General features: G+C 42.2%; 1 protein-coding gene across 3 annotated transcripts in view; it reads left to right on the top strand.

Moving 5' to 3' along the window:
• LOC140910820 (NELL2-interacting cell ontogeny regulator 1-like) overlaps positions 1-19684 on the top strand; it is a 33127-nt gene that overhangs the window by 5899 nt on the left and 7544 nt on the right. For 2 of the 3 annotated variants that reach the window (XM_073342738.1, XM_073342739.1), the window contains exons 3-5: positions 14229-14277; positions 16390-16534; positions 18259-18347. In XM_073342738.1, coding sequence (XP_073198839.1) covers positions 14229-14277; positions 16390-16534; positions 18259-18347 — 283 coding nt within the window. Of the gene's footprint in view, positions 1-11298; positions 11535-14228; positions 14278-16389; positions 16535-18258; positions 18348-19684 lie in introns of all 3 variants that reach the window. The other variant, XM_073342740.1, reaches the window with a different exon arrangement.

Genomic DNA, 19684 nt, shown 5'->3' with positions numbered 1-19684 from the left:
GAAGCAGAAAAGGGGAGCAGGGAGAACCAAATCTCAACTTAAACGCCTCACCCACAAAGGGCCAGGAAAAATAGAGCTGAGCGCACTTGTTCAAAACTTTTGTAGTGGAAAAAATGCAGATTTGGCAAACAGAATTTGTATCAATTTCACCAAATCGTTTAAGTAAAATCTAAAAAAAGAAAAATTAAAAAAAAAAATCTAAATGTTTAAATATTTTTGGAACAGGACATTTTGATTTTTTCAGTTCGAAATGACTTTGTTTAGAAATTTCCTTTAATTTTATTAAATTAAAATTAAACCTTTGTTTTGGGTTAAAGAAAATGTCTTGCTCAACCCAAAACAATTTTTTGAAATTTTTTGATATGCTAAAAATTTTTGGTTTTGGTTCAGCCTGAAACTATTTCTCTCCACTCCCACCCAATTTTTTTCAGAATTGCTAGTGAACCAAAAAATCCATTATTCATCCGCCTCTACAGCAAAAGTAACGGTAGGACTCAGCCTCTTTTGTTGTTTGAGATGCTCTCAATGAAATTTTGGAAAACATTTTGAAGTCTGTATTTGCTATAAATAGTTTTTAAAAAGTTGTCACATTCAGTCATTTATTTTTCCAAACTATTGTTGCAGGAGAACCTATGCCTTCCATTCTGGCAGTTATTTTTTGCCCAACATCTGTGCAATAGTTGTTTTGTTTTAAGCTACACATATTTGTGTCCTCAGGTCCCTTTCAATACTAAACTTGATGTAGGGATAAGTTTTTGTAATAAATAGATATTTTTCTAGTATTGTCCAATGACCAAACAGCCATCAAGCTTATGTGATAATTTTGAGTAGAGTTGTTAGAATGTGAAGGGATGCTTTCCTTCATCCTATGAAATGTCAGAATGTTTCACTGTGGCAAGTGGGTGCAGCTTTATTTTAATTTCCACTGAAGAAACTTTTCCAGGCAATACCTGGTCCCATAAATGTAACCAAAAGGTGGCAGCATATTGTTTGCTATTCCTTTTCTCTCACTTTATGGAAACACTAGCAATAAGCAACTCAACTTTACTCCATCAGTCTGCAGAGATGCCAGGAAGACTGGCATAATCATTCTGACTAAGGCATTTAGGTGATGACTAATGTAAATTCAGCTGTTTGTTTAAAAGAACATAAGAACGGCCTACTGGGTCAGACCAAAGGTCCATCTAGCCCAGTATCCTGTCTACCGACAGTGGCCAATGCCAGGTGCCCCAGAGGGAGTGAACCTAACAGGTAATGATCTAGTGATCTCTCTCCTGCCATCCATCTCCACCCTCTGACAAACAGAGGCTAGGGACATCATTCCTTACCCATCCTGGCTAATAGCCATTAATGGACTTAACCTCCATGAATTCATCCAATTCTCTTTTAAACCCTGTTATAGTCCTAGCCTTCACAACCTCCTCAGGCAAGGAGTTCCACAGGTTGACTGTGCACTGAGTGAAGAACTTCCTTTTATTTGTTTTAAACCTGCTACCCATTAATTTCATTTGGTGGCCCCTAGTTCTTATATTATGGGAACAAGTAAATAACTTTTCCTTATTTACTTTCTCCACACCACTCATGATTTTATATACCTGTGTCATATCCCCCCTTAGTCTCCTCTTTTCCAAGCTGAAAAGTCCTAGCCTCTTTACTCTCTCCTCATATGGGACCCATTCCAAACCCCTAATCATTTTAGTTGCCCTTTACTGGCATTAGAAAAGATTCAGAATATCTTTTTTGAGATGAAGGTCCACATCTGTATGCAGTATGCAAGGTGTGGGCGTACAATGGATTTATATAAGGGCAATAAGGTATTCTCCATCTTATTCTCTATCCCTTTTTTAATGATTCCTAACATCCTGTTTGCTTTTTTGGCTGCTGTTGCTGCACACTGTGTGGATGTCTTCAGAGAACTATCCACGATGACGCCAAGATCTTTCTCCTGATTTAGTTGTAGCTAAATTAGCCCTGATCATATTGTATGTATAGTTGGGGTTATTTTTCCCAATGTGCATTACTTTATATTTATCCACATTAAATTTCATTTGCCATTTTGTTGCCCAATCACTTAGTTTTGTGAGCTCTTTTTGAAGATCTTCACAGTCTGCTTTGGTCTTAACTATCTTGAGCAGTTTAGTATCATCTGCAAACTTTGCACCTCACTGTTTACCCCTTTCTCCAGATCATTTATGAATAAGTTGAATAGGATTGGTCCTAGGATTGACCCTTGGGGAACACCACTAGTTACCCCTCTCCATTCTGAAACTTTACTATTCATTCCTACCGTTTGTTTCCTGTCTTTTAACCAGCTCTCATTCAATGAAAGGATCTTCCCTCTTATCCCATGACAACTTAATTTACATAAGAGCCTTTGGTGAGGGACCTTATCAAAGGCTTTCTGGAAATCTAAGTACACTGTGTCCAATGGATCCCCCTTGTCCACATGTCTGACCCCCTCAAAGAACTCTAATAGATTAGTAAGACATGATCTCCCTTTACAGAAACCATGTTGACTTTTGCGCAACAATTTATGTTCTTCTATGTGTCTGACAATTTTATTCTTTACTATTGTTTCAATTAATTTGCCCGGTACTGACATGAGACTTAGTGGTCTCTAATTGCCAGGATCACCTCTAGAACCCTTCTTAAATATTGGCGTTACGTTAGCTATCTTCCAGTCATTGGGTACAGTAGCTGATTTAAAGGACCGGTTACAAACCATAGTTAACAGTTCTGCAATTTCACATTTGAACATTCAGAACTCTTGGGTGAATGCCATCTGGTCCCGGTGACTTGTTACTGTTAAGTTTCTCAATTAATTCCAAAACCTCCTCTAGTGACACTTCAATCTGTGACAATTCCTCAGATTTGTCACAAAAGACTGCTCAGGTTTGGGAATCTCCCTAATATCCTCAGCCGTGAAGACTGAAGCAAATGAATACAGACCTGTTATTTCAGTTGGTTCAATGGTTTGCACCTCATTTGTTTGGCTTCTGGCACAAGAGAGAAAACACCTCTGAAGAAGGGTTACATTTTAGCTCACTGTTAGTCTGCTGAGGTAGCTTCAGGAAGAACATGTCCTTTACTGCTTGTTAATTAATCTAGACATTGTAAGCAGACTATTTGAAAAGCCTCAGGTGTGTTATTGATCTGTAGACTTGTGCCGAATTTTGTCCCTTGTGCCACCTTGGATAACTGGGCTGGGTGCCAGTGACCTCCCCAGGGCCAGGAAGGGGAGGAGGAATCCTTCATGCAGAAGTATACAAAAGTGAAATGGTATGAATATATCAGTCAAGGTTTTGCTGAATAACTGCATCTGTTTAAATGACTGCTCCTGAAAGATCTGCAGATGTCCAGTTTCCAGCTTCAGTGGTAAGAGGCGTGTGTGTGTTCTGGACATCACTTACATTGCATTTCTGTAGCCCAGAGAGCATCTGGGCATGGAGCCAGCAGCCCTTAGGAAACTCCAGCTAGTACAGAACACTGCAGCATGACTCCTCAGCAACAAGGGCCAGCGAGAGCACAGGAGCCTTGTCTTCCACGTCCTCTGCTGGCTTCCCACAGACTATCAAGTCCAGTTCCAGGTCTGTCTTTGCCTTCAAGGCTCTCAGTGGCCTGGGATATTTAAAATATCACCTAATGCTCTGGGATGAGGACCATCGTTGACAACTCCACTCCCTAGACACAATGGAGCTTTCTAACACAGGGGTAAAGCTTGCCTGTGCAAGAGACAGTTTTCTCAGGGGCTGTTCACAGACTGTGGAACAAATTCTCACAGGAATGAAGGACCATCATAAACATCACCACTTTCTGTACTAAGTGCCAGGTGCACTCCTTCAGCCTAACCACAGAGCAATGGGTGCATCTGTAAAAACAAATCCCTCAATATTACACTGAACAAATAAATCTTCCCCTGGGGAGAAGATGAGAGAACAAACCTCGCATGAAAAATGTGGTTTAATCCACTGCTGGAAGGTGCTCAGATGCACATGTTGTTGACTATAATACAAGGGCATATATAGTTTAGGAGCCCTGGGTTTTCATTCTTGTGTTATGTGAACTTGAATCTCTGTGTGGGGAGTATGGGGATAGGGGGCTGGAACTTGGATTTTCTCTTTACTGTTTGCTATATTTTGGGTGGTGTTCTCCCTGAGGCAGCACTGAGAACTTGCTGGAGAATGTTTAGATCACTCTGTATCACTTGATGTCAATGGATGTTCTACTGTGCCGTCAGTCTGGTTCCTGCAACTTGCCCTCCTATCTGCTCTTTTCTTGGTTTACTTACTTTTCTATGATGTCAATACACTCTTGGGACATGACCCTTTGAGGAGCCTCTGATGATTGGGTGTGGCATACAAATTTAGCACCAGCCACCACAATTTACACTAAACCTAGTTTACACCCTCCCTGGAGTCTAGTTTAGGAGTGAGGGTGGACACTGAATGCACCTGTAATGGAGTGTACCAGGCCCTTTGAGGCCCCCTGCTGGAGACCTCATGGTCCTCCTACCACACCCCGCCCCAGAAAAGGAGCAATAAAGGTGGGTTCTCCAGGCCTGCCTAGAAAGGATGTAGGAAAGCAGCCAATCAGAGCACAGCAGGCTCAGATTAAAGGAGCTGCAGGGGCTGAGCAGGTCAGTTGCTGGCTGGGACCAGAGGAGCAAGGAAGGTGGTCCTTGCTGGAGCTCAGTGGAGAACCAGAAGACAGGTTGTAGTGACATTGTTATTCCGTGAGGAAGAACTTCAGCCCTGAGTAAGGGGCTACATGGGAAGTGACCCAGGGAATAGCAGCAGCAACTATTATAGGGCAGAGAATGTTTAGATCACTCTATCACTCGAGGGCTAGTGGCTGCTATTTATAGGGTCCTTGGGTTGGGACCCTGAGTAGTGGGCAGGCTGGGTCCCCTCACTGGCAGGGTGGTCTAAGTCCCAAGAAGGGGTTAAGACTTATTTAGAGGCCCAAGTGAAGGGCAGGACTTAAAGAGTCTCCAGGGAGGAAGCCCTGGGGGGACTGCTCTATAACAGGGCAGGGATGGACTTAAAGCTAGCCCAGAAGGGGCTGAGATCTGAGCCCAGAGACAGGGCTGTAGACATTACCATGGGCACAGGGACAGGCCCTGTTGGACCTTTTACCCTGGAAGGGGTTTGTTTGTTCACGTTTGACTGACATTACCAAAGGCACAGCGTTTCACTGTGTGTGACTTGGCCACAGGGTTGAGCCACTGAAGGCATGCCTGACAAGGGCAATAGATGACAAGGGGCACCATGAGAAGAAAAGAGTGCAGGATTGCACCTGGCTGACAGAAGGCACTCATGGGAGGTGAGTGACCCCCATCACAAAGCCCCATTGCCTTTTTTGTGCATGCAAATATACTGGGGGAGGAGGCGAGATGAGAATTACTTCATGAAGTGTCTTATTTCTTTAATTGCTGTCATAGGTATGAGTTAATACAAATTTCAGTGTGCCAGCATGAGCAGATTTCAAAGCTGCTTGACTGTTGCTCCCTCTATTTCCCATCTCTTGCTGAACAGCTGGTCTCTAGAAACAGAGGAAATGTTTCCATTGGGAAATTTCAAAGCCAGCTTGAAAGAAAAGGGACAGAGGGTACGTCAATATGTTCTCTCTCCTCACTCTTTCCAAGCCCTGGACTATTAAAACACTCCAATTTGGGAATTGTCTATATTTAATGCCTTCATGGACCCAGAGTCATGTGTTCAGCTCAGTCTGTCGTTGACCTTTAATTAGCTGGCCCACTGTGAACAGAAATTCTGTTTTCCTTTATCCTTTACTTCAAAAGCATCTGCGGCACAACGTTAGGCACAAAACACACAAAACTTATAAGTCTGCATGTGAGAATGAGAATGCCAATGCAATTTGGTGTGGCACAGGCACTGTCCCAATACAGCTTTGTTACATTTGTTTTGGGGATGAAGGTACTTTCTGAGTTGCTGTGCTTGTGTCTGATCTAAATGAAGATGGTTTAATTGGGATCTTAAGGCTGCCTTTTCTTTACTTTGAAGAGTTATTTCTGTTCCCTAGTCTCTTCACTGACATGTACAATTTTCTCTCTCTCTCTCTCTTTCTTTTTGGATTGGGAAGGCAGGCCAGAATTAATACTCCTTCAAGAATGTCATTCTGTCAATAAAACATCCAGAGGTGCACCTGTCCATTGAGATACTGAGTGCTAGTCACTACTACTCTGGGCCAGATTTAACTCACTAATCTTGAGTTTAAAAGTTTTTCATGTCATTGCCAAGCTTTTGAGCCACCTGGTTCCCTGACTTCTCTCTCAGGAAAAAGTGACAATTTAGTATTTTCCTTTCAAAATTAAGGCTACATCTACATTACACACCTTTTAGCCACTACAGCTGTCCCGCTAAAAGGTGCGCAGTGTAGCCACTGTTTGTTGGCAGGAGACAGCTCTCCTGCCAACAAAGCGCTGTTCACCAGTGCTTTTCGTTAGCAAAACTTTTGTCGTTCGGGGGTGTCTGTGTGTGTGTGTGTGGGGTTTTTTTTTCACACCCCTGAATGACAAAAGTTTTGGCCTTCAGATTCCAGTGTAGACTCAGCCTAAGTTTTGAATATTTAGAAAAAGACAGTAGTAAAGCTTTCAAAACAGCCAAAGTCCCAATTAGTCAATGAGTGGCTTGCATTGTCTAAGCCACTCTTAAAAAACAAACAAAACAATCAGCAAAAACCCCAAGCCAAAAATTCTACTGTGCATGTGAAAAAAACATTTATATGCTCATCAATTTTTTTTTAAAGTACTGAACAGATTTTATTCAGATGTGGCTTGCACCATAGCTACAAAACAATCCAACTTTAAATACAAAAAAGTTTGAGCCAACTTTGAATGATGCAGGGTCAATATTTTTGCCTGGAATAAGTAAGGCATAGTGCATTTGTTTAGTTTTTATACAAACTGCATCAATTCTCTTCAAAGTATCTCCCCTTCTCCCCATTCCCCCTGAGTCACTTCTGTGAGAAGACTTAAGTATGGAAAATTACAGACTCAAATGCATTTGTTTGCAAGAGCCATGAGCAATTGAAGAGGTTAAGTGGGGGGTTATAATGGAGGTTGGAATTCAACTTTAACTGCAGAGTAAGCAGTAGCACAAGCTAATTTATCTGTCATGTTTGGTGTGTGTTTTTCAGATACTGAATGCAGCCGTGGTCTTGTTTGTGTCAAAAAGATATTTTTGTTATTATTGTTACTTAAAAACCTTTGTTTGCCTGAACCATGTTGTAAAGCTGCCATAAATCTATTGGGACTTTTTTCTTTTCTTATTTTGAATCTTGAAAAATTCTCACTTCAACTTGCACATTTAAAAAAACCCGACAATATGAAAACCACATGCCCTAAGTGTGAACACATTTTCCCCTCCATGATTCAGAGCAGTATTGGATTGTACTGTAACTCTTCAAAGGTGGCAGTATTGTGACAGCAACATTTAGCATATCACAAGTGTTCCATTAGCACAGACATAGCAAGAATATGTGCTTTGAAAAATAAGAGCTTTTAAACCCCCTCCCCTCACAACCCCTTTCCTCTTTACCTTGATGCAGTTTCCAAGACGCAGTTGGAAAGCTAGTTAAAAGAAATCTCCCTTCTGAGATGAGATTGTTCTGCGGTGATGAAAACCCAGAGATGTCTGCACAGAGCAAGTTCCTTGGCATTAGAAAAACATCTGAGAAACAGAAAGCTATGTCTTTTTTTGTTTTCTTTTCTTTGAGACAGTGAGTGGCCATTAGGACTACAGCTTTGCATGATCGAGGGGATATAAGTGTGCCCTAAAAATAATAATGAAATGTACTGTGGAATCCCAGCATACGTGTTTGTATGCTACTCCAGTGCATGGCACTCTACTTCAGTGCATGGCTTTTCAACTTGCAGGTTGTGAACTGGACTTGGTGTCTATCTGGCCCATGTCTAGGGCTCCTAGGTAGTATGGTAATACAAATAAATAATTATATTAATAATAATAGACCTGTGTGAGTAACAGATTTTTTTTTTCACTAGTAATTTCAAAATACTGAAAAAAAATTTGTTTGGATCAACATAATACTGACACTTCCCTGAATTTTTAGTGAATCAAAAAGTCAGAGACAAAATTGTTTCAGGGTGAACAAAATATTTTGTTTCAGTTTTGACCATTTTTAAAGCTGTTGGGGTTTTTTAAAATAAAATTGAAGGGAACTTCTAAACAAAATTGTTTTGAACTGTAAAACTGAAACAGTTTTACCTTTTTCTGAATTTTTTTTTTTTTGACACAAATAATTTGGCAACATCAGCACAAATTTGTAAAATGTTTCAGTATAAACAAATCTTCAATTTTTTGCTGAAAAAACTTTCAGGGGAAAAAATTTGCCTAGCACTGGTTGTGATCACCTTACCCATCCTGGATGGGTATTCCTGGGGTGGAAAAGGCAGGTCTTTAGTATGGAAAAGTTGGAGAAAAATTTTTCTCTAGGGCACAGATGCCTTTCTTAGGGCATCCCGAGGATGAACAAGGGCCTTGGTCAAGGCGAGCCATAGGCATTTTTTGTTTTTTTGCCAGCCTGCAAAATATTTTGCAACCAGCTCTCCTGCCTCCAGATACCCTTAAAAATAAAAGGTACTCTCGTCTCACACTCCCTGCAAAAAGTAAATTTTAACCTCTTTTTACTCATCATGATCACTCCCATCCTCCCACGTTGTGTGTTTATGTGAGTTAACAACGCAATCCTGTAGCCAATGATTGTAGTTTATTATTCATTTGTTGTGTAATATAACTAACTTCTATGCTATTTCATATATCATCATTGCATGCTAAATAGATTTAAATTGTCAGATTATAGAAGTATAGGATTGATCAAGAGTTAGAAGAGATAATTACTTAGATATCTAATACATATGGCTAAAACACAAGGCCTACTGGCTAAGGCCTCTAAGATTTTAGCTTATAGTCATACTAGGCCATAGGCTTAAGAAATGCTTGACACAAGTAAGTGATCAAAGAATGACCTTATGCCACAAGATTACTGGAAAAGATGCACCAATGGGTGATATTGCGAAAAATTAACTGTAAGAGAATTTTTTGCTTACAAGATACCAGATAGGGCACGTGTTAGAAAAATGTGACTAACTGCAGGGTGCACTATATGTGTAAATGCTAATGAGGTATAGTCAGAATCGCATAATAAAAAGAGGGTGCCCAGATGAGGAAAACTGAGCTCCGTATGGGAAACTCCAGCAGGAACCATTGCTCTACTGAAGATCAATTGGCAATGCAGCCATCAGACCTTAAGAATATTGCAAGTATATGAGTAACTTGTGCATAGGTCTTTATAGATTTTCTATATACTTGGGTAATAACTTTAACTGTGACTTTAATAAAACTTGTAAAACAGATCAGACCTTGTACTTGTGAAATGTATGTGTGGTCACGATCCTTGGTCTTTATGTGTTCCTAGAGACTCTAAATCGGAAGCAAGTAGCAGAGGTGACTCACTTGGTTGAGCTTGAAACTGTAGCCACCAGTGCCGAACTCACGGTGTTGTAATACAACGTTACTAAATTTATTTAAAATAAAATAAAGGGCTACAATCCCAATTTATATAAATGTCTGTCTACCTATCTCAGTGTTTGTTTTTCTGCCTCCCATCACTGTCATGTCTGAGTGCCTTCCATGTAAAATGGACAGCAATAGTGAAGTCCTCAGGGTAATCATGTGGCTTTGAAAATCAGGGATGTCATAGAATATCAGGGTTGGAAGGGACCTCAGGAGGTCATCTAGTCCAACCCCCTGCTCAAAGCAGGACCAATCCCCAATTAAATCATCCCAGCCAGGGCTTTGTCAAGCCTGACCTTAAAAACTTCAAAGGAAGGAGATTCTACCACCTCCCTAGGTAACGCATTCCAGTGCTTTCACCTAGTGAAAAAGTTTTTCCTAATATTGAACCTAAACCTCCCTCACTGCAACTTGAGACCATTACTCCTTGTTCTGCCATCTGCTACCACTGAACAGTCTAGATCCATCCTCTTTGGAACCCCCTTTCAGGTAGTTGAAAGCAGCTATCAAATCCCCCCTCATTCTTCTCTTCTGCAGACTAAACAATCCCAGTTCCCTCAGCCTCTCCTAATAAGTTATGTGTTCCAGTCCCCTAATCATTTTTGTTGCCCTCTGCTGGACGCTTTCCAATTTTTCCACATCCTTCTTGTAGTGTGGGGCCCAAAACTGGACACAGTACTCCAGATGAGGCCTCAACAATGTCAAATAGAGGAGTATGATCACGTCCCTCAATCTGCTGGCAATGCCGCTACTTATACAGCCCAAAATGCCATTGGCCTTCTTGGCAACAAGGGCACACTGACTCCAATCCAGCTTCTTATCCACTGTAACCGCTAGGTCCTTCTCTGCAGAACTGCTGCCGAGCCATTCGGTCCCTAGTCTGTAGCGGTGCATGGGATTCTTCCGTCCTAAGTGCAGGACTCTGCACTTGTCCTTGTTGAATCTCATCAGATATCTTTTGGCCCAATCCTCTAATTTGTCTAGGTCCCTCTGTATTCTATCCCTACCCCCAGCATATCTACCTCTCCTCCCAGTTTAGTGTCCTCTGCAAACTTGCTGAGGGTGCCATCCTCTAGATCATTAATGAAGATATTGAACAAAACCGGCCCCAGGACCGACCCTTGGGGCACTCCACTTTATAGACATGGAGCCATTGATCTCTATCCGTTGAGCAAGATCTAGCCAACTTTCTATCCACCTTATAGTCCATTCTTCCAGCCCATACTTCTTTAACTTGCTGGCAAGAATGTGGGAGACTGTGTCAAAAGCTTTGCTAAAGTCAAGGAATAACACATCTACTGCTTTCCCCTCATCCACAGAGCCAGTTATCTCGTCATAGAAGGCAATTAGATTAGTCAGGCATGACTTGCCCTTGGTGAATCCATGCTGACTGTTCCTGATCACTTTCCTCTCCTCTAAGTGCTTCAGAATTGATTCCTTGAGGACCTGCGCCATGATTTTTCCAGAGACTGAGGTAAGGCTGACTGGCCTGTAGTTCCTCAGATCCTCCTCCTTCCCTTTTTTAAAGATGGGCACTACATTAGCCTTTTTCCAGTCATCCAGGACCTCCCCCAATTGCCATGAGTTTTCAAAGATAATGGCCAATGGCTCTGCAATCACATCCGCCAACTCCTTTAGCTCTCTCAGATGCAGCACATCCGGCCCCATGGACTTGTGCTCGTCCAGCTTTTCTAAACAGTCCCTTTTTTTCTGAGTCCCTTTCCATGTCCTGTCTGTTTTACAGAAGCAGTGTATTACAAACCCCTGCAGAATGGAGGCATGAAGGAGTTGCCAAGCACCTGAGCTGGCTGAGTGAGCACATCTAGATCTGCCAGATAGTAATGTTCCCACTATGCACCCCCCATGATTCTCCCCTGCCCCACAAGAAGTCAAGTCTCTGAGGAGGCTGAGAATCTTGACACCTCTGAATGACAGCCTACCGCTGCATGCATTGCCACCGCATGCACGCATGCACTGCAGGTGAGTCCCAGATTTTGGTCGGGTGTCAGGGCCAGAATGGGGAACGAAAGGGATCAAGGTGGGAGACAAAGGAGTGAGAGTGAATGTGAGAGAGAATGGAAAAAGTGTGGCAGAGGGAGAGAGAGGACTTGGAAGACAAGAGGCAAGGAGCAGAGGTAAAACAAAAATAGACAAAAGTACAGAAGAGGTACCCTTTTCTTTTCCTATCTCTCTTATTTTGCTAAAACCTGCAGAGCTGGAACCTGGAGGGTTTTGGGCTGCTGATGCCTCCCCCTCACCATAGAAGGCTTAGGCTGAGTTCTCATGGGAGGACCCTGTGAGGCTGGGCTTGGCAGGAAGTACCGCCCAGCAGGACTTGAGTGACACCCTCTCACAGCCCCTGATTGGCCAATAACAGTACTTAAGCCAGGTTGGGAAGCTGTCTGAGCAACAACTCAGACTACCTGCCCATTTTTGCTCCAGATCCTTGCTTGCGATCGACCCTGGTTTGTCCTTGACATCACTCTTTGATTGCTGTCTGTAACCTGGTGCCCAACTCTGACCTCCTGCCTGCCTCCAAGCACCTGACTCTTGGTTCACCCTCTGGCCTGTCTTGGACTCTGTTCTCCCAGTGCCTGACTCCTGCTCCAGCCACTAGGTCTGACTGCCCATGTCCTGGTCATAACACAGCTGACAAACCCTCCTGTGCACATCTCAACCCCCTCTAAAAAGTGTCTGTAAATTCTCTTTCACTGGGACAAGTGTTCTGGCTTTTCACTTTGAAAATCTGTCTGTCCTCTAAATGACCTGCTATTATTTTGAAACATAAATCCTGTCTCAAGCTATTAAACTGCTGTAAGTATCTGCAACTCCAGCTCAGGCAACTCCAAATTTCCGAGGGATCATTCTGATGTTTTGGTGTGCAGACTCACCCATCAGACTGCCGGGCTTAAGGCTTTCAGACAATTCTGGGTTCCAGTGATAACAGTGCAAAGCCTGAGAATTTTTCTTGGTTCACTGAATGGTTAAGTGCCTAAAAACAGTATTCTGCAGAAATCACAGTAATGGGGCAATGCACAGTACAACAATGGGGTGGAGTGCATCTCCTGCAGTCTGTTCTTGATAACAAAATGTTTTCTAGAATGATGAAGGTGTAGCCTGTATCATTTCAGCAATGCTTTGTAGCTTATTTGTCAGGTATTAATAATCAAAGTCAGAATGATTGTCTCTCTGAGAACTGCATACCAGACTCCATAGCTTTTGTGTTGGCCCGGAAAACAATATTTTGCTGTCTAACCTCTAAAGACCCCATCCACTAGAAATATATTACTATGCCCAGGGCTGGCCTGAAGGCTTTGGGATAAAGGTTACGGGGATGATTCTTTGGTCTGTATCCCAAACTCAACATGCTCTTCACTTCTCTACCCCTCCTTGCTCATCTGGTCTTGTCTCCTGCCATCTCTGCCCTGCAGTTATGTCAGCCCCAGCCTGCCCTTTTGGCTATTTCTCTCACAACCACTCCTGTGCTTTCCTCATACTACCCCTTACTGATAGAATACCCTCTGCAAGATGTAAAGGCACCCCCCTCTCCTTCAAATCCCTCTGCAAGACCCAGATTTACCATGAAGCTCACATGAATTGAATTTACTGCACTAACAGTGGCTTATCAGCCAATTGGGATAGATGAGGATTACAGAAAAAAGTTTATTGTATGTTTTGTTCCTCAGCTTCCTCATTTGGCTTGTTGCTTGTCTAAGACTGTAAACTCTATCTATTTTAGGGTTTCATACTGCTGTCCGTAGTAGCTGAGTGCCTTCCACATAAAATCAATAGTATAGTTCCTAGTAGGCTTCATGGGATCTCTAGCTCTTCTCCCTTTTGCAGGGTCAAAACTCTGCAAGATGATTTTTTTTGTGGAGTGGTGGTGCTAGGGGCTTGGGAATCTTCTTCTTCTTTTGTTTGGCTTGGGTAGATAGCAACAATTACAAATTTATATTTAAGTTTGATAGCCAGCAAATGTTCCCTTCATAGCTCTGCTAGTGCATCTCAGTCCTGACCCTCACTTCTGCTATGCCCATCCTTTTGAAACAGGGACTGCCAAACATGCCGCATCATGTGGATGTCTCATGATGGGGCAAATGTGCACAAAGGGCAAAGATGAAATCCAGGAAACTTAATTTTACATCTAAAAAAAGTGTTTAATCCACAACTTTCTATCACCATGATACATTCTGCAAGTAAATGTTCTAAATTAAGCAATGCATCCCCATGTATGGCTCCAGGGATATGAGAGGGGAGCAAAGGTGCTGGCTCTGGGGCAAGGAGGCAGGGATAAAGTCCTTACTCTGGAACGTTCAGTGCCTTCAGTCTTGCTAATTCTTCTGCCTCTTCCCATCCAGTGGCTGGGATTGCAAATCTGGAGAAACTTCCTGGGAACCAGCCTTGGGTGGGTGATTACAGACCCTTTAACTGGCCGTGCCAGACAAACCCTCTTGAGTGGGGAGGTGTAGCTAATCTTAACAACTTTACACAGAAACTTCACACTTAAGACTGAGACATAGCCTGTTCCTCTTTAAATTGTGCCTCTGTACTGAACTGCTCTGCACTGCACTGTTGCTATGGAAGATCCTTCACCATAGTAATAACCTCTTTCAGGGAAGGTTAAAAAGAAGCAGTGCACATGCTCAGAGATGCTTTTTCTTGTTCTGTTGGCAGTTTGCAGCGGCCATGCCAAAGAGACCATCACAAACACAAGAGAAATCAGGTACTAATATATATATATAATTTGAGGGATGGGGTGACTTTTGTTTCATAAAACTCCAAACAGGCCATGCTCTCAGATTTTTATTGACTGTCGGCTGCAAAGGCAGAGGCAGACAGCACTTGAAAGCATGTTGTGATTATGCTGCACAGACAGCTGTTTCTGTTCAAACACCTAACAGTCACTTCGGTGTGGTGTGAGATAACTGATGCCCCATGGGAATGTTTCTTTTACAGGGGGGCTCATTAAAAAGCTGAGCTGGGGCTGGGACTGAACATGTCTCAGGTGCCCTGAAAAAGTTTAGCTTAGCATCTGCTTCATTTGCCTCACTGATGCTTAAGCTTCAGCATGAGTTTATAGGAATTAGCCTCCCTTCATGATGCCCCTGTGCAGCTACAAGCACTTTAGATGTAAATGGCACTCTCCTAATCTGCTGTTTCAGGAGGACACTCTCTGTATTTTGCTGTATCTCGTTGCAAGGACTAGGATTTAACTGGACTTTTTCACTTGGATCACTACTGATTTAAAAAAAAACACCCCCTTTTTTTGTGCGGTTAATGCTCTTACTAAATTTTACTTTGTTAGTGAAGATAATGAAGACCGGCAAAGGGAATCAATAAATTCACACAGTCTCTCAGTTCTGGTGTTGAAAGAATTACATAAGGGACCCATTTTTTTTTTTCTGAAACTGGAACCCTGAGTTTGTGGCTGCACTATGTGCAAGTCTGCCCACTGTAAACTTACACGTACAACTGGGGATTTGTGCATGGAACACAGATGATTGCACATAACAGTACTCCTTTGCTGGCCCAGCTGCCAATTTGCATATGCAGCAGGTGTTCATGCAAAATTTGCAGATTCATCTCAGTTGCAGGGTTTGTAAATGTGGCCTTGCAGTTGTCTAAACAGCAGGTTTATTCCCTTATGTTTCTGTTGCAAACCACCTCTTCTGACTGGGAAATGGAGACTGTACTGTATAATGCTGTATTCCAGCAGCACATTCAGAGCACAAGGATTCAACATTCTTATGCAACATTTTTGCTCAGTGTTAATATTTAAAAATTAGAAAAAGAACGGACAACTCATCCTCTTGCCTTCCTGTGCTCTGCTAATGAGAATCTGCATTCTCTGTATATGGAATTTATTTTAGTTTTGTTACTGCTTAGAACTGAGTAAGTTTTTCGCTTTGCCTGTGTTTGAATGTACAACAACTGGTCCCAGTATACAATGCTCCATCTTGACCTAAGCAACTTATCTACTTGGGTCAAGATGAAACCCTGCATACAAGAGCTGATAGTGTTCAGAGGCTTCACCTTTGTATTCAGATGAGGTAACCTTGGGTCAGGCTGTCTAATACTTCTGGCCATGCTTTGGCCATCTCTGATGTACAGGAACAAATGTATGACAATAAGTAGAGGTTTGAAAACCAAGCAGGGATCAGAGGAGAGACAAGGGGGAATAATTCATGTCAAGAAACTGCTGATTTTGTTTTAGTTGTGACCAGAGACTTTGCCTATGGTTCTATGGGTTGGGGTTTAAGAAAAGCCTCCTCTCCTGCATGAAGGAAGCTGAGTGAAACCAGCTTATGTGATTTGTTTAGTTGCAAAGTAATTATAAAATTAATTTTACTTTTTCAGGTATATGTGAAAAAATGGTACATTAAAAATGAGAGGGAGAGAGCACTTTTCATCTCTAGGTTCAAATGCAGGTCAGCTTGGGAGCAGAGCTGCACAAATTCCCAGGGGTTAGCAATGACCCAACCCTTGCTGGTTTGGGTTTGTGTAGAATAGGACAAGTATCAGCATCACAAAGCTGGCACCCTAGTTAGCAATCTCAGCAGAGAGGCCAGAGGCTGACTGAGCCATGGCAAGTGAACTTCTATCTCATTCCTACAAGAAGTCCCTCTAGGCCAGGTTTGAGGCACAAGGGTGGGGTGGGGTGGGGTGAAGAACTTGGCTCTGCCACTGTCCATGCTGTACCTGTTCTGTAGATAAAGAGAGGAATTTAATCTCCAGGACTGTCAGTCTTGTAACTATCATGAATGTTACAGACACAAAGGGTTTATTTTACAGAACTTAATGTTTCTCACTAACTTGTTTATTGCCCTTAATAAAGGAGGAAGTACCAATTAGCAGGATGCTGACACCTTACCTCCTAAGAAGAGTGGTCTTCATGGTTCCTTTGATTTTTGTAGTTGCGCTGCTCACCATGGAGCCCATTAAAGCCAACCAAGAAGCAGGAACCACAATCCCAGCTGAAAGTATGTACTGCCCTGTATACAGGTTATCTCATAACGATACATAAGTATAACTCAGATTTAATGCTGCAGCATTTACAGGTTTTTAAAGATCATCTTAATTCAACCAGTCCTGGATACTTCGTGTATTCATTGCACTAGATGAAAATCTTCGTAACATACTCCCTCAGTCCCCCAGTAGCTTCTGGATCACATTCGTCCTCCCCATCCCCTCATCTAGGGCACCTCACTGCTCTGCATCTTCCTGCATTTCTTCAGTCCTACCCCTACCCTGCTCTCATGCTGTACTCTGCTAGTGTGGCACACCTTGACGCTCCGTTCCCCACCCCCTACATTTGGAGCGTCCTCTCCAGTCCTGTGTTCCATGCAATTATAGTCTCCACCTTTATATGGATCCTGAAGGATCACTTCTTTCCGCCAACAATGCCCTCACACGTGCCTTCGTGCCGGGCACTGACCCCCAAACCGAACATAGTAAAAATTCTCTGAAATTAAAAAAATGAATGTACAGGATACCGAAATAATAATAAGCACATCTCATAATCTTTCATGATCACAATCTCCATCCTCCCATTCTCCTCCCTTTGTGTATAGACATCCGTTGAGCTGTGATGAGTCTAATTTACATTATAAATTACTTGGAACAAGGACCTATCATTTTATTTGTCTGGAAAGTGCCATCCTCACCTATGGTTCTATGTATATACTAAATAATAATAATAGTTAATAACAAAATTAGACTAAGAAATATACTAGAACATTCAGAGATTAGGTCTTTAAATATATTTTTATACATTTCTCCTTTTATTCAACTGTAGCTGAATAGTTTGGAGTGTTTCTTTTCTCAGGCAGGCAGACTTCTAAAGGACTCTGAAAATTCATCTTTCCTTATTAGCAGGCAGACTTCATGTTGTAGGATCCCGCTCTGGTTTGTCAAAAGTGTGTGGAAATCAGTCACAGTGTTTGCACAACAGGCTGAAGGTCACTGCTGCTTCACTCTAGTTCTTTCCTTGTTTCTTCTCAACTTCAGAGCGCTGACTGGCCCCACGTCCTGAACTTCTCATTTGAGCAAATCGCCCAGTGAAGTAATCAAAGATGCATAGAAATTAAGAGGCAAGTGAGAGCATATGGAATGCCAATAATAGTTGATTTTAGAGCATATTAGTACCATTGCTTTATCTAACTCTGAATTACTAATGTTTATAGTGTATAGTTTCTAGTTGGATGAAGATCTGGCCTTGGTTTCATAGAATATCAGGGTTGGAAGGGACCTCAGGAGATCGTGTAGTCCGACCCCCTGCTCAAAGCAGGACCAATCCCCAGTTTTTGCACCAGATCCCTAAATGGCCCCCTCATGGTCATCCACATCCTTGTGACCTGCAGCTTGGATTACTTAGATCAGAGAACACAAACCTTAAAAATGCTTCAATTAGTCCAGAGGGCAGCAGCCCTCCTCCTCAGCGACACCAGCAACTAGGAGCACCTCGGTACACTGCTCACTACAATGGCTCCCCATGGAATAATGGGTCAAATTCAAAGTCTCAGGTCCTCACATCCTCACCTATGGTTCTATGTATATACTAAATAATAATAATAATAATAATTCCTGTTGCTGACTTCCTTGTTGTCTCTTGGAAGGGCCTGATTCCGTAAAAAGTCATAGTCATCCCCTTTGATTACTATTTCATGCCATTTAGGAATGTCTTTCTACTAAAACTCTTCCCTAGGTCGCCCCTGTGTTGACTGCCATGCATTTGAATTCATGCAGAGGGCCTTGCAGGATTTAAAGAAGACTGCGTATAATCTAGACACACGGGTAAGGCGGCATTGGACTTTTTTGTTGTATGACAAAGTTGTTTTGCTTAGAAGTGGGTAAAATGGATACATTTTTGTTTTGGCAATATCAATCTACTGTACGTAACTGTTCTAAGGGATGATGTTGGGCAATATCTGTTCATTGCTCAGGATAACAGCATGAGTTCCCTAGCTCCCTCTTATTCAACGTATAAGCCCATTGAGAGGATTAGTGAGGAGCTGTGACCTGCACAGCTTTCAGTATTTTGGTGACATCCCGCTCCGTCCCTAGCTCTATCTCACCAACTCAGTCAGTGCTACCAGCCCTTGGCCCAGTAGCTGGTTGGGGTTGGGTCATGGATGAGAGCTGGTTGGCTGGAGCTCATTCTGGATAAGACTGAAGTGATGCTGGTAGGCTGGGGAAAAATGATCAAAAAATATTCCAAGGATTGTACCTTCCCCTCTTATTGAGAGTGTTTGTCTACCTGTTGTCACTGGGGCTTGCAATCTGTGGCTACTGTTGTCTCCAACTGCCGTTAAACAGTAGTGGTGTCTAGGAAGGGTTTTTTAGTCTTTGCCTAGCTAGGATGTTGAAAGTGTTTCTTTCAGATGCAAACCTTGCTGCTGTGATCTTTGCCACCTTGATATTGCACTATTGCAATACACTCCACTTAGGGCTGCACCTTAAACAACCTGGAAGCTTCTTCAAGTCCTATCTTAAACTGTAGTGCAGTGTTGCTATCTGCTGGTAAACATCTGCCATGTTCCACCCTAGAGGTGGCTGCTTTTCAGTGGTAGGTGAAATGATTGCTGTGTTGTGCAATTTAAATACTCTGGGATGAAAGATACTATGTAAATATAAGATATTTAAATTACCTAAATCCAGCGAATGTGCATGGTTTATCGTCTCGCAGACATAAAATACCCCACTGTTGCATATGCAACATCAAAATGTACATAGCCCTTAGTAAGTTCTCCATTTTCTATGTTTTCTATTCATGCACATTTTTCAAAAGAAGCTTCTAAAAATTTGAGCATTATATTGTCTGACATCTGATTTATATAAGCAAATGTATTTTACAGGTTTGGAAGCGTAAAAGCACATTGGCATTTTTAGAGATTGGTCTGAGGACCCTTTGAAAGTTGAGCCATCATGTTTACATAAAAAGGCAGCTGCAGGGATGAAGATACCCTGAAGATTTTACTATGGAAAAATATGTGTTTCAGTGGGGCCAAATTGGTGCACAGCAGATGTATTCTTATAAACAAACCTGCTTAATAAATACAAGTCAAATGTATGTCAGACTCCTCCATGAATAAATTTGCTTAATGAATACATCTGCTGAGCATCACTAAAGC

Source organism: Lepidochelys kempii, chromosome 4 (assembly GCF_965140265.1).
Source record: "Lepidochelys kempii isolate rLepKem1 chromosome 4, rLepKem1.hap2, whole genome shotgun sequence".
NCBI classification, from domain to species: domain Eukaryota; kingdom Metazoa; phylum Chordata; order Testudines; family Cheloniidae; genus Lepidochelys; species Lepidochelys kempii.
Note: the sequence above shows the minus strand (reverse complement) of the source record. Positions and strands in the feature narration are given on the sequence as shown.